The sequence below is a fragment of the Lissotriton helveticus genome, assembly GCF_964261635.1.
Source record: "Lissotriton helveticus chromosome 1_1 unlocalized genomic scaffold, aLisHel1.1 SUPER_1_unloc_26, whole genome shotgun sequence".
Taxonomy (NCBI): Eukaryota; Metazoa; Chordata; class Amphibia; order Caudata; family Salamandridae; genus Lissotriton; species Lissotriton helveticus.
In genome coordinates this window covers 742,207-766,965 of record NW_027611666.1, presented here as the reverse complement: position 1 = coordinate 766,965, position 24,759 = coordinate 742,207, and the positions used below count along the sequence as shown (strand labels likewise).

The following is a 24,759-nucleotide window of genomic DNA, read 5'->3' as shown; positions in this document are numbered from 1 at the left end:
TCATTGAGATTAAAAACCCTCTTCTCCCACTCTAAACCAAAATAGTAAATCATTCATTAATTCACGACACTATACCAGACTGCCTCAAGTTTGGACAGATAACTTCCATTCTTCAAAAACCACAGCGGACCACACTGATTTGCATAACTTCCGCCCGATCTCTAGCATCCCGACTCTTTCAATGTTCCTCTAGAATTGTGCCCATACCCAGCTATGCAATCACAGAGCAATTCCAATCTTAAACCAATTCCTATCTGGCTTCCATCAGGGACACAGCACTGAAGCAGCCATGGCTCACATAGCTGGCATTGTGTTACAAATGCTTGATAAAAATGAATCCTGCCTTCTAATCCTCCTTGACCTCTCATCAGCATTTGATACGGTGAAACATGACAGCCTCCTTGACTTACTGCAAAGCAGGATGGGGCTTTCTGGTCCCGTCCTAGACACTTCGCCTCCTTCCTCTACAATAGATCACAAAGAATAAACATTAATCATTCGCTGTCCAACTCCACACCTGTCTCATTAGGGGTTCCGTAGCGTTCCTCGCTCGCAGCCGCTCTCTTTAACCTGTTTGTAGAATCGTTAACTGAAAATTTGAAATCATTAAACATCATTTATCACATGTACGCCAATGACACCCAACATTACCTGAGAATCTCCGCCTTTGAAGATTTTATGTCTCTCAATGCAACTCTACAAAAAAATCAACATTGTCCTGCAACCACTACAAGCTAAATACTCTCAAAACCCAACTCCTTTAATTGCACCCCCAAACAATCACAAAACAATCAATGAATGAATGAAACATTTAACAGCCCTAAATTGCATACCGCCTGTCATCTATTCCACAAAATCACTGGGAATAAATGCTGTACAAGAACTTGAACATGCAGGAGCATGTCAGTTCAGATACCAGAGGAGCTTACTTACACATGGGCATTTTAAGGAATATCAAACCCTTCCTCCGCCTCAATGACTTAAAGTCAGGTGCTCAAGCCCTAGTGATTTCCAGGCTGGACTATGGAAATTGAACCCTTTGCGGCCTTCTTAGATCAAAGTTGGACCCCTTAGGGTCTCCCTTAACTCAGCTGCAAGGCTTATTACTGCATATAAATGCAAAAACCACATCACATCTTCTTTGAAATCAATTAACTGGCTCCCTACCGAGGCACAAATTAATTTTTAATTTGCATGCATGACACACAAAGCCATACACTCCAACACCCTGAGGTACATCGAACAAAAAACTGGAGCTGCCGAGTGGCTCTAGAACCTCAAGAAGCACCACGTCTTTACTGTTGAAACTGCAGAAATTCAAGAAGAAAACTTACAATCGAGCCTACTCTGGCAATGCCCCGAGAATCTCGAATTTCCTACTATCTGAAATCCGATTTTACTCTTCAACTGCATCTTTTAAAAAATAAGTGAAAGTGCTACTAATGAACACATTCTTGCTTTAGCTCTCTTGATACTGTTATTGCGGTGGTCATTATTATTTATTATTGCCTGTCTTACCTGTGTCTCTGCGAGTGGCGCCTCCATTGGAGGGAAGGAGCGTCACCCCACTTAAACGCCCCCAGAAAAGCCACTAAGACTAAAAATACCATGATAATTAAGTTAATTCATCACCATTTAATTTTACGTCCCCCCGTCCTGACTCAGGAAGGGGCGGAGCCTGCTGAGTGGCAGGAGTGGTGGGCTTCCTGTGCACTAGTTTATAGTGCGCATGTCCCTTTGGCCGACCGTCTTCCGAAGGGCAGCCTGAAATACGCATTATAAACCTCTCAACTCAGCCGTCTTAGACAGATGGGTTGAGAGCCTGCACATGCCTTTACTGTCCTCGGCAGCCCCAAGACACACCTCTCCCTCCAATGCTGGAGCTTCTCTCAGGCAGAGAGCAGTGCGTCGATTGGTTAAGTAGGTTAGCTGGGGCACTGGTTGTGGCGTTGGAATAGAAGAGGACCGGTGCGAGAAGGACCAGCCTGCACAAGCAGTTGTTTTTTTTCCAAAAATGTATTTCATGTATTAATGTTCTGTATTTATTTTATGCCCCACTCATTTCCCCGCCATCACTGATTCCTCTCACCCTAATCGTTTATGTAGCGCTATTTTGGACTAATAGGCGTTCTTCCCCCGATTGGATACTGCTACTTCCTGTATTGTTACTGTGATTGTTAGTATTGTTTATTATTGTCGGCCTTGCCTCTTTCTTGCACCCTGATAATTTGTAAAGTGCTCTGATAACATCCTGAGTCATGTTTGCACTATGTAAAACTTTAGATAAATAAATAACTTCCACATTATGCTGTAGAGCAGCAGTTGATTGATTTTATTTACTTTCTGGTTTTACTTTTCTCAAATGTTTTTTAGCTAGTTTTAGTTTGCCAGTTTTGAGGCTGGGCTGGTCTGTTGTTTAGTTGTTCTACCTCTAACTTTAGAGCTTGAGATAGGCTGCATACGAGTTATAAGCTGTGGTGCATCTGTGCAGCGAGTGCACGGATGGTGGCCGAAAGCCTGTTAGCATCCTTTCACTCCTGGACCATGCCCAGCACCCAAAACACTCTAGTCAAATGGCTCTGTCCAGACCTCCTATACCTCGGCTGTTCTCCACGCTTTTAACCATAAAGGTAGGACCGGTTCTTACATTTATTCATTTGCACCTCGCTACAATATTCCTGCTTTCAACATTCCTTTTCCAGCTTTAAGCCCGTGAATAAGATTTTTGAACCACGTATTACCCATGACTTTCCATAGGTCTCTCATCCTACTCACGCTTTGCAACATCACCTGAACAAACCAGCGTGGCCACATTTAATGGAACAATACTGAGGTGTGGTCATTGTTGACACAAGATGGAGAATGCACCACAACAGTGCACGCTGCACAGCACACTAAGATAAAGGGCCTTCTGCGACTCACACACATGCCCGGCAAGTACACAGCCCCTGCACACTTTTACAAAATCCCACATGCTTAGCACTGCTTTTCAAATACACACAAAATGCCGTTGACACAAGTCAACAATGTAAAATAAAATTAATTCACAGCGTGAAACCCTCCAGCAAATGATCCAAAGCCTGCCGCGGGCCCCAAGGGTCTTTACTGTCTCAGCTGCATCATACAGCAACACAGCTTAATGGCACCAAAGTGTTCTTCATTTAGAACACATAGAAACGGAAACCAGAAAAGCCTATGCATCTTGTTTTCAATGTTCATTATCAGAGAAGAGGACTTGCTGCATGCACGGGAGGATTAACAACGAGACATAGTGTGCCATGACAGTGCACCAGGCGCAGTTATCTGTAGTCATGCATTCAAATGGGTTCTGGGAAGTGCAGTCATATTGTAACTGAATTTAAAGTAGATGTTGATAAAGCTAGGGATGAAATGCATAATAGTCTAGACTTTCTAAATCTTGACACTTAGTAAAATCTAAATTCTGAGCATGCATACAACAGATAATGTGAAGTGCACACTTGGATGAGAACAAACAGATGCCAGACAAGAAAAGAAGTGGAGGAGAGCAAAAGGGAAAGAAAGAGAAAGAACCTCATTGGACCTAGCATGAGGCAGGGATGCCCCTTTTAACCAATACTCTTCCTGATAGCCCCAGAGCCCCTCACATTCACCCTATACTGCTCAGAAGACATTTGGGGAACTGAAACCAAAGCCGGAAACCTGGAAATTATGTTGTAAGCAGACAACATACTCCTCTCTTTAGCCTCCCTAGAACGTTCGCTGCCAGCACTCATGGCCACCATATCAAACTTTACAGCGTACAGGTACAAAATGAACTGGACCAAAAGTTGGGAAACAGAGACAGGTTACATAATTGCTGCAACAGGGCATAACATACAATTCCCCAGCAGCTTGCCTCCTAGGCATATTTCCTAAACCTAAGGCCAATATGATTTCCTCGGGATGTGCAGATATAGCCCTGGTTCATGCACGAAGCTAGACAACCCTATTTTGGAACCCCTCAGGGGACCCACATTCCAAGAGTGGGGAAATGAACTAATCAAATGGGCCACATGCAGAGGAAACAATACTAAAAGCCGAAGCTCAGAAGGGGATGAGGAGTCCAGACCAAACACCAGCATGGGAATTGATTCTTCAAGATTGTACCCATATAGATGATACAGCTGATTACTCCTGCTGTTGGACGATGTCTCCACTGGGGAATAATAGATCGTCTCACCCCTGGCCTTCCAAATGTAGCAGCTAGGTCCTTCCTGAGGAGGCCCTCAAAACATTTGAAACTCTCCGAGAGGAACTCGACCTCTGCAAATTACCAGCAGTTGAACTGTGCCCTCAAGACCTCCAGAGTGAATCAAATATCATCTCGGACTCTACTACTAACTCCAACTGAGACAAAATGGGCAAATATAGGAAACTTATCAGTGGTCTCCACACTACACTAATTGAAGATCTTTTTCCTGGCCGCTGCAATCTAAACGGGCTTTGTGCGGGCCCTGAATATCCTCCAGTATCCTGCCCCTCTGGAGAGGGATCAGCCCTTGCTGGTGGCTGACTACCTGCCCCCCATCACTGTTTCTTGCTGCTGGACCCACCATGAGTTGAGAAGGAGCTGAAAACACGGTCAGCGGCCAATAAAGAGACATTGAGAAGGAGCGGTCATCCCATGGGGACTCCCGCTGTGGCGGCTGGGGACTGGGGATCGAACTCGGCTATATCCCCCACTGCTGCTGGCTCCCCTGAGAGAGAAGACAGGGCTGAAAATACCTGCCAAGACCTCAGAGTGGACCGTGAGGTTGGCAGTCACCAAATGACATTCAGTTGGGGACGCAAGAGGCAAATAGGCACCTCTCTTATTTTTGCCTCTATACGCGAGGCGGCCTTCTCCTCACACCAATTCTGGCCCCCTGTGGGAGCCTCTAAGGGAAGAGGACCAACTTGGCGATGGCGCTGGATAACGACGGCCTAATCCTTGCTGACAGACACAGAGGTGAGGAGTGAGGGGAGTGGCATTGATCTGGCCCAGCACTGCACCAGAGGCAACCGTTTGCCCTGGGACAGAAACTGAGGATGTGTGAGTGCCCAAGGGAGCAAATACTCATGCTGGCTATTGGATTGCCAACATGGTGAAGGAGAAGGCTGCAGGGGGATAGGGACAGATAGATAAATACACCAAACTGGTGGCACTTGCTGGGTCGGCAGAGAGAGGAGTACAGGGCCTCCCCTACTACCACAGGAAGTGACAGTTTACACAGCAGCAGTACTCCAAGTGATCAAAGACAACCACAAAGACTTGACAGACAAGATTTATGGGGTAGGTGTTTCGCTCCTCTGTCAATACTTCTGTAACTTATCTTGGCAAGCTATGGAGGCAGAGGGCCGAAGTTCCTCCCTGCAAGATGTGGCAGGCACCGCTACACGAGCATAAAAGATTGAATGAGCCGACAATGCATGGAAGATGCAGAAGGCCGATCGTGCAGAAATAATCTGTGGCTGGGGGGACTGCCAAAGGGCACGGAAGGACAACAAACTGGGGAGACTAGTTTAAAACATGGATTCTAAACAGAGAGCTATCCCCGTACTTTAATATAGAGAGGGCTCACAGGACGCAGGCCCCAAGTCTGCCTCAGTCATCATCATGCAGACAGTACACTTATTGGATGGTCACCCCCAAACTTGTTGCTCCAGATGCTGTTGGTTAGGACTCTGAAAGTGCTCTGGAGCAGGCTGAAATTTGATATATGTGAATTGCCATCCCCAATTGGCAATGACTTTAACCCCCTTATAAGTCCCTACTACATGGTATCAATGGTACCCAGAGCATGGGTGTTAAAGGGGTAACCAGGGCCTGAAGCACTATTCGTGCCCCCCTGAGTAGCCCAAGTAAACTACTGACAAGAAGATGGCAAATGCAGACTGCAGAAGAGTGTAAACTGCTGGATCCCAACTCTGTCTTCACCATTTGGGGCAAAGTCAAACGTGATTTTTAATGTATGTCAGTCACCCCTAAAGAAGGCCTCCGAGGCAGACAAACGGCTTGGCTTGCTTTGACCCGAGGATCCGAGTAAACTCCGAGCTGAGCTAAAGCCGGGCACCCTTCACTGGCTCGCCCACCTCTATAAAATAATAGAAATTAGGGCACAGAGACATAGTAAGGATGTTATTTGACTATCTACAAGAAAATTGATGAACCACAGAGTAGAAATCCTTGTTTCAAGATTCATTACTTTCTCACTACATCATATTTTAGTGAGTGTATTATGAGACTGGGTGTTCTCTCCCCAAGGGTCAAATGAAATTATCATTGTTTTACAGCGCAGTTTTATCATCACATACTTACTACCAGTGTTTAGTTCGATTTAAGTTTCCATCTCGGTCACTACACAATGGGGTTGTGAGTTGTTCTGATGGTTGGACTCAGGAACTCCTCTCACCAAGAGATATGCCACTGTGCTGTGGAAACTGTCCAGACTAAGTATAGATTTCACAACCAGCATATTTTGGTAAAACGAAGATTAAATGCCAAGCCTCATCGTGAGATGGCTAAAGTTTCCCACTGTCCCATGTATTGCGGTGAAGGTTGGGTGTGACAGTCTGCCCACCACAGAATAGAATAGGATTAGAGTGTGAATTCAAAGGAGCATAAAGCTTCAAAACCAAATTCTAGCAACAGAACTGCCCATAAAGAGTAGTTCATAAGACTGAGCCGACCCCTGACCTTTTGTCCTTGAACTGGCTGCCATATGAAGCTCGGATACAATACAAAATTGCAAGCATGGCACACAGAGCCTTCACTTCAACACCCCTCTGTACCTCACGCAGAAACAGGAGCTCAAATGCGGTGCAAAAGCCTCCAGAAGCTCCAGCACACTATTGCTCAAACAAACAAAATTCAAGAAGAAAAAACCTACAATCGAGCCTTCTCAGGTATAGCACTGAGGATTTGGAACTCCCTCCCCCCTGAAGTCAGGGTGAATCCTTCCATTGTCCTCTTCAAAAAGGAAGTCAAAAGGTTCTTGATGAAGAAATCTCTGCTTTGGACTAGTTATTCCAGTGGACACTGATGTCACAGTTGCTGATCTGTGGCACAGCTTCTATGGTGGTGAGAATCCCTTGACTCTTCATTATTATGTATTTTTTGCTTTGTTGGTTCTGTTTCTGATTGCTTGTTCCCCTCTTGTAATATAAACTGTAAAGCACTCTGATACATGAATTGGTCATGTTTGCACTACAGAATACTTTCAAAATAAATAAAATGTTAACAGGCTTCTTCCTTCACAGGCCAATAGTGTTATGTTTAGATATGCTTGTTTGGATTCCATACAGAATCCCATGTGTTGTCATGGAGCTTCTCTGTATCTAAGATCCATGAAGAGTCAGTTGGTGCCTCTCTTCTGTCATGAGCGCAGCGGTGGCTCGTTGTTTCAACGATTAAACTATTCAGACTAATTAACTGTGTCCTGTTGTGTTACTGCGCCTTGGAGGACACAACATAATTTTGGCGACGAGGATGAGAAACGTCTCAGACTACACTATTGGTGGCCCTCTATGGACAAAGACATAGAAGGGAGGGTCAAGGAGTGTGTTGTATGTAGAGGAGCAGAAAAGGCTTTGACAGTTGTTACACCTCCTCTTCAACCCATCTCTTTTCCTACGAAGCCATGGCTTAAGGTGGGCACTGATTTGGTTGGGCCATTCAATTTTCTTCCCCACAACTTACGTTTTGCGTTTGTATTAATGGACTTTCACAGCAAATGGCCTGAAGTCAAGTTGTGTGCGTCTCCCACTGCTAGCAATGCCATACTCTTCCTTAAAGAGACTTTTATGAGGGAAGGGTTTCGGAGGCAATACTTTCAGATAATGGTGTGCAATTTGTTAATCAAGAAATGAATGAGTTTTTAAGTGAATCCGGAGTGAAGCATTTAAGAAGTTCTGTTGGACACCCACAAACCAACAGTTTAGTTGAGAGAATGAACAGAGTAGTAGTGGAATGTATCAAGTGGGCTAAACACAACAGTTTTGATGTGGAGGGTGCAGTCAGATCCATGTTGTGGTTTTATCGCACAACGCCACATTCGCTTACAAAAATTGCACCTTTTGTTTCACTTAAAGGTAAAGTACCTACTTCTACTCTTTATCAGGCTTGGCTGTTAAGAACCGTTTCTAACAAAGTTTCATGTTGTGTGGATAATGTTGCTTTGGAGTCTCGTGTTAAAGTATCACAGAAGAAGATGTCTGGCCGGTATAATCTGAAGAAATCTGCGAAGACAGTTGGATTGTCTCCTGGGGACATGGTTCGTATTAAAAACACGAATTTTGTAAGAAAAGGTGGCATGTCCTTTGGTGAACCCATTTGTGTAGAGAAAGTCTGTGGTGGTGCCGTTATGGTAAGGGGTGGACATTGGTGGAATCTGGATAAAAATTGTCAAAGTTTAGTCTGCAGTGAATAAACCTTCTGGTTTGACTAACGTGTCTGCAGGCAATACCAATTCTCCAACGGGACCAGCAAATGTATCTTCTTCTCCGACAGGATCTGCAATTGTTTCTGTATCTTCTTCTCCGACAGGACCTGCAACTGTTTCTGTATCTTCTTCTCTGACGGGACCTGCAAATGTTTCTGTATCTTCTTATCTGACAGGACCTGCAAATGTTTCTCCAAGTAATGTGTCTGAAACCAATGCGACAAGTCAGGTGCCAAGGAAGTCTATGTGTGTTAGACGGCTTCCCTGGAAGCTGCGTTGAACTTTTCAGCAATCACTCGCAATCTTCTTTATGTTTATGATCAACTTTGTGGCATTTTTCATGCTTCTCATGTTTATGTTTTGTGCATAATCTGCATTAACTGTATTCTACCATACATTTTTCTTGTACTCTTGTATTTTTCCAATTTTTTTATGCTTCCGGCTTTCTCTCATTATTTGCTATGCATTTTATTGTTTGTTTTCTTTACAAAAAGAGGTAATATGTTATGCTTAGATATGCTTGTTTTGGATTCCATACAGAATCCCATGTGTTGTCATGGAGCTTCTCTGTGTCTAAGTTCCATGAAGAGTCAGTTGGTGCCTCTCTTCTGTCATGAGAGGAGCAGTGGCTCGTTGTTCCCACGATTAAACTATTCAGACTAATTAACTGTGTCCTGTTGTGTTACTGCGCATTGGAGGACACACAAATAGGATGGCAGGATTCTTCAGTAGCAGACTCAGTTCCACCGTTCCTAAGTAAATACAGGCAGCTGATACTTTTTAGGTCTCGGCCTGATCCAGCACATGTGCTAGTCTGGCCGAGACATTTAGTAGCTGCTTTGAAAAGTGCTACTTTCCCGGCGACCAGCTTACTATCTCGCGCACAAGCACACGCGTGATGTGCACAGCTACCATATGGCTTGCTGTGCACGTCGCGCGCGCTTGTGCGCCTAATAGCAAGCTGGTGGCCGGCAACTCACATATGTAATCCTATTTACGTGCATGTCTTTTTAAAATTATGCACGGCACCCATGTGCCACACAGTAGCGTGCTACTTGCATTTTTATTTTCAAATCGGCTCCGTGTGGGAGGCCACCGATACTGCCACAGCTAACCTAGTCTTACGTAGTTATATAAATCCAGTATTTGTAAAGCGCACAGCTACCCGAAGGCATCCTGGCGCTGGGGGCCGCTGGGAAGATTAAGTAAACTATTGCCCAGAGTCGCATGGTGTTATGTTATATGTTATAGGGGGGTGCTTCTATAGCGCACGGCTACTCTGAAGAGTGTCCCGGCGCTGTCGGAGCCTTACAGGTCCAGAGTGGGAAAAAAAGGGCAAATGACAAGGGCGAAGCTCAGAGGGTGGTGCTGGGCTGGGCTTACCTGTCTCCGGAGCCGGAGCCCCAGCGTCCAGCATCAGTCACCCCGGCCGCGGCACCACTCCTCAGAAACATCAGGCACGGTTCCCATTGGTCTCAAACACCTATCGACCTTCGACCTTTTACGAAAGCAAAACCACAGAGCACAAAGTAACGTAAATAGCACGAACCAACAAAAACTTCAGAAAAAAATAAATGACGTGCAGTTCCGTATTCACGCTGCGGTCTGGTGCTGTGTGTTTTTTTTACCTGCGTGTAGCCAATCCGGTTGGGCTTTTCTTGGTGCGTGACCACCAACATGTTGTTAGGTGAGAGAGTTTTCTTCCCAAACTCAGTCCACGGACTGAAGGCGAGCGACTCCTTCCTCGATTCCGGAAGGGTTCGACTCCTGCTCCAAGGGGAGTGAGGGTCTCACTTGTGATGTGGGTGTAAGTCTGGGCGCCCATGTCAGGGAGGGTTGGTGCGAGTGAAACGACTCCTCCCTGAGAGTGGGGGTCTGTGCTGGTTGGGGGTACTGGATAGAGGCTGACGGCAGTGTGTGGGTGCAGGTGAGGGCTCGCCGGGTGGCAGACCGCGTTCCCAGGGTCGCGAGGTGATACTAGCCTCTGGTAGCTTGTCCTGGAGGAAGATAATGAGTCAGCCGCAGGGCTCCGTCCGTGCCTGTCACTCCGTAGCCTTGGCGGTAGCTCATTAGGTGCTGATCTGAGGGGGCGGGGACGGGCAGCGAGATGAGTGGTGAGGATGGTGCATTGCTAAAGGAAGGGACAGCCTGGGATGGAGGGAGAATGAAGGCAATGGTAATGGGATAGACAGAACGAGAAAAATGTTGCAAATATGGAGAGGGGAAATCAACGAAAGAAAGAATGGCAACGAGATAGGAAAACAGGAAATGAGACAAGCAAAATGGTGGCAGCAGCTGTGGATAAGCCCCGTCCTTTTCAGACTGGGGGGGGAGCTCTGCCATGACACCACCACGTTTCTCCAAGGCGAAGCAGGAATGCCTCGGAGGCGTGTTTTTCGTTCTCTTCTCTTCCCATTGGCTGGAAGGTACAATTCCAGCCAATGGGAAGAGGAAAGAAAGAAAAGAGAAAGAATGTAAAAAACACACCCCCGAATCCCAAAAAGACCGGGCTTAAACAGAGTGACGCCCCTCTCCTCCAATGCCTGGCCTCCGTTTAGGAGGCCAGCCAATGGAAAAGAGGGGCAGGTTCAAGCTCCCATACTAAAAAACATAAACTCTCGACAGCGGGACTGCCCAAGCGCAGCCTTCGTAGGCCGAGACGTAAAAAGCAGGTTTTAGGCGGGTGAGACCAGCTCTTATCTTTTTATAACTACTCTCTAATGACACTGTTTTGCATACGCTTAACTTTTTACTGGTCGCTGTTAGCCTTAGGTCAAGCTGAGATGAACTTCTGTACTGTAATTCATGAATTTGTATCTTGGGTTTTGATTAACTAGACATATTATATTTGTCAATCTGTAACTTGGAAGGTGGTTTATCATTTTGTAAATGACTTTTATCATTTACTTTTATAAAACCGAATAAGGTTTGTTGATAATAATCACTAGGGGATTAATTTACAGGGTAGCATGGTATCCCTCACAATAACTCCAGGAGTCACAGTCCACACAATGTACATGCTTTGTTTCCCCTACTTCCAACCGTACATGTATCCCCAATCACCTGCCCAAACCTCCCCCTGCTGATGCCAATGTGGTCCTCCGTCATCCAACAGACCATATTTTTGGCCCCTTTGAAGCTGCCCATACAATAAAAATGCTGCAGTTGTAAATACATATCAACTACCATTTGTTGTGTTTGAAACATTTTATTGAATAATAAAACCTAATAAACATAAGCTGATTATTAAAGCAAAACAAAACATCAGTTGCCATACACATAAGAGACAAAAGTTGTACATAAAATCAACATAATGTAACACAGCAAAGTTATGTAGAGCACAATTCTTAATTTCGGGCAATCTTTAAAGTTCAACAATAGAAACGTTCATAAAGAACAAGAAATACTAATTATTTTTTTAAGCAATAAAGTCTGCACACTAAAATACTACGAGAAATATATTGGACAATGAACATTTCATGTGTAATTTGAATTCAATTTGAATATTTTAACCTCCTCAGCATTATTTGACTCATGATTACAACCTGAATGCTTTCTGGAAAGGAACTGCCTCATGGGGTTCAAAATCACATCTTTTCCAACAATAGGATTCAAATGTTAACTTGAATTTCAATTCAATTTATTGATTTAGGCCTTCTTGGAAATCAACAATTTTAAATATATACAAAATCCATACATTTTTGTGAAATTGGCACCTAATTCAATCCACCTTCTAATCAAACACTTCCCATTCTAGCAAGCATCACAGGACCACTTGTTATCTTCTTAATTAGTGATAATTTTTCGGATGGCAACAACAATAAATATGTTGAGAATTTAACCTCCAAAAGCAAAAACATACCATTTCTGAATCATGGTGCAAAATAAAATGTAGGAACAGAAGGGCATCTTTTGGTGTAACATTCATTAAGGTTTGACCAGGCTTGAAACTAGAATTCCTGAACTTTTGGACATTTAAATGTCATATTTTAAAAGAGTTCAAACAGACCCAGCACGTGGTCCTCGAAAAAAAGAAAATGAGTGACAATGTGCTGATAAGTAATCTAGTAATGTAAAATACAGTGGTCAGGCAATGCTTGTGGATATAATCTATTCAGATTTTAACCCCATAGTTTGTTTAATAAACTGACTGAGCATAATACTTGAAGGTCCATCTCTCAGATCAGTTCTATTACAGTTTTAGTTGCGATAACACTAATAGGGATCATTGATAGAGTTTAAAAGCCATAGGTGGAATTGATCCTTCGTCTAAATCTAGATTATTGTCTGCAATAGAAACCAGTACAAACAGATCAAATCTAAAAGGATTGAATATGTTTATTATAGCGCTTTAGAGTAAACCCAGAAAACGCGTAGGCCGACGCGTAGGCCAACGGACAGAGAGAAGGCGAAGAGCAATGATGCATCTTTGCCTTCTTATTGTGCATCAACTTACTTGAGGAGTGCAAAGGCTTCGAAGAGGAATGGTGATGACTCAGCGACCTTCCTCTCGATGGGGACTTCGAGCTGCGCGGAGTGGACTGCCAGGCCTCCAAATGCTTTCGGGACCGCTCGGGCAAAGACTTCAGGTTCATGGCTGGGCAGTCGGAGCACTACTTTGCATCGTGGTCGCGCTCCAGGAACCAAAGGCACACGAGATGCAGAGCGGTGACCGACATCAACTTGAGTCCAGAGTCACAGGGCTTGAAACCGGTCCGAGGATGGGACATCCCTCGTGCTGCCAAAAGTCAAAGACTGAAAAAAAGAGGTCGACCAAAGTCGAAAAAGGGTTTAGTCAAAAACTGACTAAAAGGCACGCCCTCTCCCGATCTGGGTTGGCTGGCGCGAAAAGAAATTGATGTCAGCGCGCAAGTGTGGCGTCTAAGTAGACACTGAGACGTCATCCCGGCGACTACGACGCCAGACACGGAGTCGACCGACCCCACCTACTAAAGCGCAGGTGTACTGCTAAGAAAACATTTCTCTGGATCCGGTCTGCAGCTTGGGGTTAATTCTAAGGTAAGGATTCTATAACTAATAGTCTCTCTTTCAGATGGAAGCATCCTGGGACCAGTTTCAGGGTAAAACCCCTCATCGGCCAGGCTAGCTTGAATCCAGTGGCAAAGTAAGCAAGGGACCCATGTCTGGGCGTACCCTGCCAACTTAGGGCAAACAAAGCAAACACAAGGAGATGATGGACGAATGGCTGAAACTTTTCAGACACTCACCCCCAGTCACAGATCTGGGTTGAATTCATCATCGTTCTTAAGCTCACTTCTCCACCCCAGTTCAAGCCCAGCCATATAAAAATCAGTCTTAACCCTGTGTCTCATGGGAACAGTCCAGACGGAACTGCCAAGTCAGGTCTCAACTGGACTGGAAACAAGCATCCTGGGATTCAAGCTAGCCTGGCTGATGACGGGTGTTAATCCGAAACCGGTCCCAGGATGATGGTTTCCGGTCCATGGAAGACCTGGCTTGGCAGTACGGTCTGGACTGTTCCCATGAGGCATAGGGGCAAGACTGAATTGCATATGGCCTGGTTTGAACTGGGGGTGGCGAAATGAGCTAAAGAACGATGACGGACTCAACCCAGATCTGTGACTGGAGGCGAGTGTCTGAAAAGTTTCAGCACTCCATCCATCATCTCCTTGTGTTTTCTGGTAAAACTAATTTCAAAAAGCAACCAAGTCTGCTCTAAAGTACGTGCAACAAAAAAAAAAAGCAACAGATATGAAATCACAATGGAAACCTTTACATTCTTTCAAATGAGGTTGCATAAACACAGAGAAATGAAAATGGGCAAGATCAACCACCTGCAAAGAAAGGGAAACTAAAAATGTTTGAAGCAAATTTGTACAAACCGAGTATAAATATAGGTCAGAAAAAAACCAGAGAATAAGATCAGGTGACAAGGGGAAGATGAATTTCAAATACAACGTCTGCCTTATGGCAACCCAACTGGATTAGGAAAAAGTCAGAGCAAAAGTGCGTAAGGAAAGTCCGAATTCATACTAAAATCACCCTCAGCAAAAAAGGGAAATAAATACTGAAACCTATGCACTATGCTACACTGGAGTTGCCAAAGAATGGAAAAAATTGAACAGTTTGCAAAAAAATCCACAAAGGAGGGAGAAAATAAATCAACTGGGAGAAAAAAAATGAAACCTCGTCAATGCATGTTCTTAGAAAAGGTTTTTAAAAACACCAAAAAAAGAAACAGTGTAAACAGGAATACAGTGGACGCATAAGAACTCAAGATGTAAAAAGGATGAAACATGAATGTATGGGCTCAAAATCACAACAGACTCCTCACCCCAAAACAACAAACACCTACATTATTGGAATGGCTTTTGGCTGAATTTTATAAAATGTAAAACAGGTGTCTTCAACCAGTCAATCGCGAGTTACCAGCAGCTCCCAGACACCACTGGATTAACTCACAGCTTTGAGTTAATTTTTAAGTAAGAACAAGGTCATATTTTCCTTTTAAAGTTAAGGGAAGGCTGTGTTTATTTTATATTATCATCATCAGGCTGCAGCTAGCAGAGTCTGATAATGTTAATGTAATTTTTTTTATCAAGCACACAATTACCAAAAAGGCATCTTGGCACTAGTGTCATTTGAAACCTGACAGTAGGGGATATAAAATACCTAAATATTTGCCTAGCAGTTAGATGAGAACATTAAACTATGGGCTGAAAAGAAAAGACTTAAGTTCCTTCCTGAACTTCAATAGTTTAGGCTGACCTCAAATGACTGGATAGAGTTCCACCATTTGGAAGTGGAGTAGAAGAAACGTCTTCCTCCCCAATGGACACTTTTTATTCTGGGTATACATATTTGCCTAGTATTGCTGGACCATAGAGTACGAGAAGGGGCATATCATTTGAACATCTTGTAGGAAGGGAGGGCCAACCTGATGCAGTGCCTTATGGTAAGGCTTTGAATGTAATTCTTTCCCTAATAGGCAGCCAATGGAAGTCATAAATGGCTTCAAAGGCTGAGCAGAATTTGGGGAGGTTCTTCAGCACTCCTGCTGCCACATTTTGGACTGTTTGCAACTTATTGAGAAGACAACTGGGAGCCCATATAAAGATCAATAAAATAATCCATTTTAGATACCACAAGAACCAGGATGACACTTTTCCTAAGCTCCATGGGAAGGAAGGGCAAGATTTTCTTTGAATGTTTTAACATAAGGAAACAGGAAGAGGTTACCTGATTGGAGTGGTCAATAAAAGTGAGTTTTGAGTCAAAGACGAATACCCAAATTTTTAGCCTTCCGGACTCGGAGTGGAAAAGGCTTGAGACTGTGTGGCCACCAAAAGGTGTTCCAGAAGGAGGAATCCTTACAAAATAGCACTAACTCTGTTTTTTCTGTATCCAATTTTAAGAAATTCTTCTGCATCCAATTAGTGATGCTAGTCATACTTGTTCTAAAATCTTTTGCCACTTTTTCAGTGTTCTGCAGTAACCGATACCACTATTTGGGTATCACTGGCATAAAAGAATGTAGAGAACCAACAGGATCAAACTAGTTCAATGAATATAATATAATATAATATAATAATGCTATAGGCATTAGGCAAAGTCGGACTTATTGAAGATCCCCGAGACCCCACAAGGAAGTGAAAATGGGGCAAAGGTAAAATCTTCCAAAGGTACAAATTGCCCTCTGTTTGACAAAAAGAACCTGGTCAGTTTCAGACCAGTACTGTTGATGCTTATATTTTCTAAACGGCTTACTAAAGAGAAATGGTTAACCGTATCAAATAAAGCCAAAAGATCCAATAAGATCAAGGCTGCATTAATCTCCTCTATCTATAATGGATCTGATGTCTTCAGTCACTGCCGATAAGGTTGACTCTGTACAGTAGTAAGGTCTAAACTCGTGTTGAGCAGGATCCAGACAGTCCGTATTTTCGAAGACGGTGGTGATCTCCTGATTCATGGCCTTTTCTAAAATTTCCTTGGGAAGAGAAAAGACCAATTTGGATCTGTAATACTTTACATCTTAGGGATCGAGGGAAGGAGTCTTTAGAAGTGGCAAAATCGATGCCTTTTTCCAAGCATCTGGAAAAAAGACAGATATTGCCACCCCCACCCAAACTGACCCCTACCCTACCGTGGTATGGGCAATTTGGAGAGGCGCCGATCTACCGTCCTGATGAGACCACGGTAATTAACTGGAAGGGTCGAAACATTGACTATACAGGGACTATTTCATATAAATTATGTCTTCTAAGAATCGCCTTTGCTTAACTTGTATTGTACGAAAGTATTTACAGCCCTGTTTTTGTGTACAAAATGTGGATCGGACTGTTTTATCATCATATCACTTTCATCTTGAGCACTGCGCAGTCATCACTCAACGATTTATATATACCCTTGCTGCTAAGAATACAATTAGAATTTTTGGAAATGAAAAGACTTAATCTGAATTCTAATCATGATAAAAATGGTGAATTAATATCTGCCCAGGGCCTGCATATGTGATACAGACCTGTGAGATAATGAACTCAGAGACCTCTGTAGTTGTTCACAGAGCGCATGGTAAGTGCTTATAGGAGTCTCCGCTTGTCACTTCTGGAGCAGAATGATGTCGACACTGAGCTGCATGATGTCTCCTACTGCGTGCAGCAGGACTGCTTTAAAGTTTGAGGATTCGGTCTGGGGTGTGGGGGATATTCACAAGGTGAGGAATCTGCAGGTAAAGGAGTATCCACCAGAAAGAGCGTTACCGAAGGCAAGTAACTGGTTTGTTATGTTTTCATGGTGTCGTATATTATCTCATTCTGGGTGGTGAACTCTGCTCGCGGAGTTTTCCACGGAGCTCGCATAGATCCTAAAAACTCCGGTTCATGGAGCATAGCAAGGTTTTTTCTACGCTCGCGCTCTTCAACGTCATGTGCTGGAGCGGGGAAAATCCACCTCCTGATGAGATTTTAACTTGCTCACGCCTGCCATGGTCTAGTTGGCGAGCAAAATCAACCTCCTGGGGCTATTTCTCAAAGCGGGTGGTCGGATTTTTCAATGCGAGTGGTCGCGGCAGGTCACAACCACTCGCGTTGAGAAACCTTCCTTCACATTGACAAAGCTGCCGCTCGAGTAGAAGCAGCTGCACCCTCTTGCGCTGCACATGGTGCCATTCGAGATTATTTTTACAGGGCGGGACAAACACCAGGAGATCAAAATCACCACAAACGGCATGACCCTTACGCACTCCACTGCTAGTGGAACTCCGCGTAGACCGCCAGAGTTTTTTATCACTTTGCAGAGTTCCTCATTGAGGAACTCTGCATAGGCTTAATCTTATCGTGAAAATATAGATATCAGTCATATGTTAAGAAACAAGGGTGAGTAGAAACCTTTTGGGTGGAGTAAAATTTAAGACATTATTATTGTGATTTTTTTGGCAATCAGTTGATTTTTGCAACCACTGACACTTCTTTGTCTAAAGTAAAGACCTTGAGAGTTGTGTAACTTTCAGATACTCAAATTGTGGATTCTGTTGCAATTAAAAATATTTCCAGGCCTGAAATTTCTTTGGAGGTTGCATGTGGGCAGCCTAAGTTATCCTGCAAGAGTTTTTTGATGAATCCTATTGCAACTAATAAATGTGCTCTCTCATGTAAAGTCAGATTGCTAGAAGCTTTTCTGCAACTCAAGATACGTCTTACTTTTCACCTCATGTGGATGTATTTCTCATGTTTAGTGAGATCTCCTTTCTGAGTAAAACGTTTCTGGCTTTCTCCTCCTGTATAAGGTTTTAGTCCAGTGTGACTTCTCTCTTGTGAAGTGACATTGTATTCAAGACTAAACCTTATCTGACATTCAGAAAACACATAAGGCTTTTATTCCCTCGTGTGAGTTCGCTCATGTCAAGTGAGAAGTAATTTGTAACCAATACTTTGCTTGCATTTTGAGCACTCATAAGGTTTTACCCCAGAGTGGGATCTCTCATGAAGCATAACACTGTCTTTCAGATTCAAGCTTTTATGGCATAAGGATTTTCTCCAGTGTCAATTTTCTCATGGTGAGATAACGTTTTTCTCTGCAGCTTTTCTGGCATTCAGAGCACTCATAAGGTTTTCCATCAATATAGAGTCGCTTATGGTTAGTGAGGCTGTGCCTATCAAATAGGAATTTCTGGCATTCACAGCATTGGTAATGTTTTACCCCTGTGAGCGTCTGTTCATGAAGAGTGAAATTGAGTTTAAAATTAATGCTTTTCTGGCATTCGGAGAACTGATTTATTTAGATGGTGTGTTTTCTTATGGCGCTTGTAACCATCTCTACCCCTGAATCTTTTCTGACATTTAGAGCACTGATAATTTTTTTCACCAGTATGGATTTTCACATGTTCAGTGAGATGAGATTTTTGGCTGAAACATTTTTGGCATTCGGAGCACTGATAAGGTTTTTCCCCAGTGTGGATTCTTATATGGTAAGTGAGACTTCTTTTTTGAATGAAACATATCTGGCATTCAGAGCACTGAAAAGGTTTTTCCCCAGTGTGGGTTCTTATATGATGAATGAGACTGTTTTTTTGACTGAAACCTTTGTGGCATTCAAAGCACTGATAAGGTTTTTCCCCAGTGTGGGTTCTTATATGCTGAGTGAGACTGCTTTTTTCACTGAAACATTTGTCACATTCAGTGCACTGATAACGTTTTACCCAAGTGTGAATCCTTGTATGTTTAGTGAGTCTCATTTTGTCACTGAAACATCTCTGGCATTCAGAGCACTGATAAGGTTTTTCCCCAGTGTGGAATCTCACATGTGCAGTTAGAAGTGATTTAAGTTTGAAATATTTTGGGCATTCAGAGCACTGATAAGGTTTTTCCACAGTGTGGGTTATTGTATGTCGAGAAAGACTTCCTTTGTCACTGAAACATTTCTGGCATTCAGAGCACTGATAGGGGTTTTCCCCAGTGTGGGTCAATATATGCAGCATGAGATGTCTTTTTTCACTAAAACATTTCTGGCATTCAGAGCACTGATAAGGTTTTTCCCCAGTGTGGGTTTGTATATGCAGCGTGAGATGTCTTTTTTCACTGAAACATTTCTGGCATTCAGAGCACTGATAAGGTTTTTCCCCAGTGTGGAATCTCACATGTGCAGTTAGAAGTGATTTAAGTTTGAAATCTTTTGGGCATTCAGGGCACTGATAAGGTTTTTCCCCAGTGTGCGTTCTTGTATGGTGAGTGAGATAGCTTCTTTCACTGAAACATTTGTGGCATTCAGTGCACTGATAACGTTTTTCCCCAGAGTGGATCTTTGTATGCCGTGTGAGACTACTTTTTATACTGAAACATTTCTGGCACTCAGAGCACTGATAAGGTTGTTCCACAGAATGGGTTATTGTATGTTGAGAAAGACTTTGTTTGTTACAAAACCTTTCCTGGCATTCAGAGCACTGATAAGGTTTTTCCCCAGTGTGGAATCTCAAATGTGCAGTTAGAAGTGATTTACGGTTGAACTGTTTTGGGCATTCAGAGCAATGATAAGGGTTTTCTCCAGAGTGGATTCTTGTATGTTCAATTAGTCTGCTTTTGCAACTGAAACATTTCTGGCATTCAGAGCACTGAAAAGGTTTATCCCCAGTGTGGGTTCTTCTATGCCGAGTGAGACTGTTTTTGTCAATGAAACATTTCTGGCAATCCATGCACTGATAAGGTTTATTCCCAGTGTGGATTATTCTATGACGAGTGAGACTGGTTTTGTAAATGAAACATTTCTGGCATTCAGAGCACTGGTAAGGTTTTTTGCCAGAGTGGGTTATTACATGTCGAGAAAGACTTTGTTTGTTACAAAACCTTTCCTGGCATTCAGAGCACTGATAAGGGTTTTCCCCAGAGTGGATTCTCATATGTTCAGTGAAATAAGATTTACGGTTGAAACTTTTTTGGCATTCACCGCACTGGTAAAGTTTTTCCAGAGAGTGGGTTAATGCATGTCGATATAGGCTTGGTTTGATACTAAACCTTTTCTGGCATTCAACGCACTGATAAGGTTTTTCTCCAGTGTGGATTCTCATATGCTCAGTGAGATAAGATTTACGCCTGAAACTTTTTTGGCATACATTGCACTGAGAGTGGTTTCCCCCAGTGTGCATTCTGTCAAATTCTGTGAGATAAGATTTATGGCTGTATCTTTTTTGGCACAGGTAACTTTTTTCCCCAACTTCGGTTATTTTGCCTCGATTGAGGCGGGTTTGAACACTGAAATTGTTCTCACAGTCCGTGTTTTTATAAGGTTTATTCCTAGAGTTAATATCTCTACGTTTAGTTTTCTCTTGCTTATATGCCACGGTAAGGGTGAACCTGATTTTAGAGTCGAGCTTGTTTAGATAATGTTCAGCATTTACCTGTAAAAGAAATTGTGTGTAATTTTCTTAACAATTGAATTGAGCAAAATATGTCTGGAAGCAGCCCTGTAACACATGTTGAAATTTTTCTACCAGATAATAGTCTTTAGGTGATAGCCTATCCGGCAGCAACTTATTTTGTGACTGAAGTTTTTCTCAAGTCTATTTGAATAGGTTCTTAGCAATGCAGTAATAAGGTGTTAGTCTGATATTTAATTAATAAACTGATAAGTACCTTTTTGCACTGACGTAAAGGCAGTAACTGAGGGGGTTAGACCGTGCACAGTAATATTGAAAATCATTAGTCACAGAACATCAGCTCCTTTTTACCAATTCTATGTTTGGTGTAAGGTTAAGGTTTGTAGTCCTGAAGATGAGGATTTATTTACATTAGCTATAGCGCAACGGTGCTCCTTTAATCCATTTTTATATTTAACAGTTTTACATATCACTCCTGCACAACAGATAATGTTGAGGTGATTTACATAGAATTACAGAACAGTACTCAATAAAAAGGAAACAATCTGAGATGGTCATGAACACAATAAAATGGTGAACTTTTAAGGTTTTTGCAAGAGTGAGCAGAGTGGGTCGAGGTGTTATATCCCGAGGTAGATAGTCTCAAACTTGCGAAACTGGTTAAAACGGTTGTTGAACAAAGGTAATTTTCCAATCTTTTGGTTGTTAACGTGTCAGCTTCAGAGTCTTCTTTCAGCGTCTTTTCTTTGCGGTATCCAGAAGAAACTTTTGTTGTAACTTTCTTTGATGCAGTGTGTGCTTCCTCTCAAGAATTACATGATGCTTTAGATGAACGTTAGTCTGTCATGCTGAGGCAATTTGTCTTTCTGATAATATTTCAGATGAGGATGCTGAAGTGGTCTTTCTAAATTATTTCTGATGCTGTGTGCACAGATATGCCTTTGCTCTGGGTTAATGAAAAGCAAAATTAGAGACTTCACTTACAGGTATAGTACTTTCCTCGACACACTTAGATATTTGGAAATTGTTTAAACGTAGAATGCTGGATGTCCTTCAGTTTTTCAAAATAATCCTTCTTATGGCACTGACATTCAGTTGCTTAGTGCTAAATCTTGCTTTCTTCGTCCGTAATTTCAATCACCCAAAGTATTAAAATTAAATAGTTAATACATGTACATTTCCAAAAATATAATGTACAAGCCAAATCAATGCAGAATTTTGAAAAAGTTGAGCTGTTTTTCAGGCAGAGCATAGTGTGGAATGGTAGCATGAGAGTACTTGGATGTAGGAGTGAGGATTTGTAGAATTTTAAACATTTTATTAAGGATACATGTACCCAATGGAGTTGTAACATAGAATCCCAAAGACAAATATTAAAGTCGTATGGACTGGCACTAAACAGATAAAAATATATATATATATACTATTAATTAATTTGTAATGCAGATTTCTGGGAACGGAATGACTCCTCTACGGACAACAGGCGTTTTACCCTGCCCTGAGTTACCACCTACTTGTATCTGGTATCCTGACTTTTGAGTTTTGGCAAATCTCAAGCAAATTTCAAGCAAATCTATTGTGTGCTGCGAGGATTATGTCTAGACCAATCCCTCAACTATGGTCCAGAGTATGAATCAAGGCGTACTTTTATGTGTTCATTTTATTCCACTTGATTATCAGTTGTTAGGTTTTTCTGCACCTGGATTTACTGGGTGCAGAAAATCAGGACACAATTTTTTTCCAGACAGAAAAATTAGACTGAAAAGACACATAAGACTCTGGGTGCAGCAGAAGCAGCCAAGACTTATGCTGGTTTTTTTCTAACTGGGGGAAACACACAATTCTTCCCTATGTTGGTGTTCACAGTCGTTGTCGGCCTGTAATTCGGCAGAGCGTATCGAGTAGAGGCGAGGGGCCGAGCCGAGCAGGAGTTGACAAGCAAGCGGAGAGGAGTCTGGGACGACTGCCAGGGTTTGTTTTTTGACCGGTTCCCACTGCCGAAGGTTTCTCCCGCTTCACCCGCGTCCTGTTATACGGGCGCTTTAAGTTCTATGGATCGCTGTGGGGGCAGGAACGTCCGCTGCCCGCACCGCTGTGCTAAGGCGCTGCTGGTGCTGCTCGTGCGGCGGCCGCTGCAGGGGTCAAAGGAAGCTTGGCCTGCGGTGCTGCTGGTGCGGCGGCTGCTCCAGGGCACAGAGACACAGAGGAGCACAGAGGAGCCTTGGCCTGCCGCCTGATTTTACGTATATACTGTTGTATAGCTCCTATATATCCTTATATCGTGTTAAGTTAGCATAGGTACATTTGAGATTTAAACGCCATTTTTCCTTTCTTGCAACTTCTGCACACGACCCTTAATTGTTGACTTAGCTTTCAACCTAGTGGTTTGCCGTGGTGTATGTGAGAATAATATGTTATTGCTCTGATATCAGTTTTGTTTAATAAACCATGTCTGCACGGAGAGTGCTGAAGTTTCAGGAGCAACACGATATGGTATTGTTATGAGGTCTGATCTCCACGCCTTCATAGTCATAACACAAGTGCAGCCTTTGCCAACTTGGGCTTGAGGCGGGATTGATATTGCTTTGCACGAGAATTGTTAACACACTTGATGCGGTGCACATGCAGAGAGAGCTGGTGTATGCTGATGTGATTCCTTCATGCTAGGACACTAAGGTATGGGCCCGCCCTAAAACAACCCAAAGAGACCTTCTTAGCTAATAATATAATATATGTGTTAGGGAGGGTGAGATATAAGTGTTGTTAACTCTTATTCATTACAGCATGTTAACATGCTGTCACCATTCGCTTTTTATGTCTTAGTAACTATGCTGATAATTTTGCTACTGATAATAAGTATACTTGTATTATCTAAGATACTGCGCCTGAGAAGACGGCATTAGTAAATAAACATTTCAAATGCACATGTGTCTTCTTTACTCCATGTTCTGGTTTGTAATGATAATATAACGAAAGAGTGTTCATGAGTCCCACGTACCCTGAGGTACTGTAAGTTCATGTTCTGGTTTGTCTAAACATTGGAAGTTTGATATGTCCAATGAGACACTGTAGCTAGCTCGGTAAGGGGTGAGTTGGTTGCTAAGGTAAGTTTTGGGACACCCTAATTTGCCGAGGTTCCACTCCTCTGTGCAAAGTTCTGTGTGAGTACAGAAACCCTGCGACATGGCGCCCAACGGTTTCGGTGGTCTTATATCATGACACTCGAGTAGTTTATCGTTCATGCCTTAACCCCTTCACATCCGTTTCCGGAAAACGGGGTGTCGGTGAAACCTACCTATTTTTTTAAATAGGTCTTTATTCAAGCTTGATTCTTTCTTAAACGGTTTCTTTGAATTACTACCCAGTTGTGCTACAAAGTTTTCTTTGTGTTTTCCTGTTTCCAGTGTTGTCATGGCGGCGGTGGCTATTGCGCAGCATAGTCGCGTAGCGGTACGCAACCATCTTCAGACGTACCAGGTCCCAGTAGATGGGATGGCTGTGATTTTCGTGGTATGTGCAGATCCGGCGTTTCCTTACGAGTTGTTTTACTCTTGGGTTACGTTTCCGGCTGTGGACGCTAATTCTGGTTTGTTCCACTCCTACACCGCCTCGGATGTCCCGGCTGAGTATACGCCGTACAGGGCATTGGAAATACCTATTGATCATTGGCAGCATCGAGTTTGGTTTGATGGCGCCCTCCCCCACTCTTTGTCCGCAGCGAGGTTAGGTCCGCTCTCAATTCCAGGAACGAATTGGCCTGCGTTGGGTGGCTTTACCCCGCACCCGAATCACGGGGCTTGTACCCTAGCAGAAATTCGCAGGCTACATGTTGTTTCCATTTCCGTGATTCGTGCTTTAGTGCAATACATCGGTCGACATCTTCCTGGTGGTCCCCAGGGGGGTGCGGCCGCTCCCGTGGATCGAGGCGGAATGCGTCTCAATCCAGTGATGGTTAATTCGGTTTTT

General features: G+C 43.2%; 1 protein-coding gene across 1 annotated transcript; it reads right to left on the bottom strand.

Moving 5' to 3' along the window:
• Positions 1–494: 494 nt before the first annotated feature.
• LOC144805803 (uncharacterized) lies at positions 495–20,316 on the bottom strand. Its single transcript, XM_078672283.1, is given in 4 exon segments — positions 495–589; positions 18,277–18,423; positions 18,491–18,635; positions 18,694–20,316. Coding segments are annotated over 4 exon segments (2,010 nt in total).
• Positions 20,317–24,759: the final 4,443 nt, after the last annotated feature.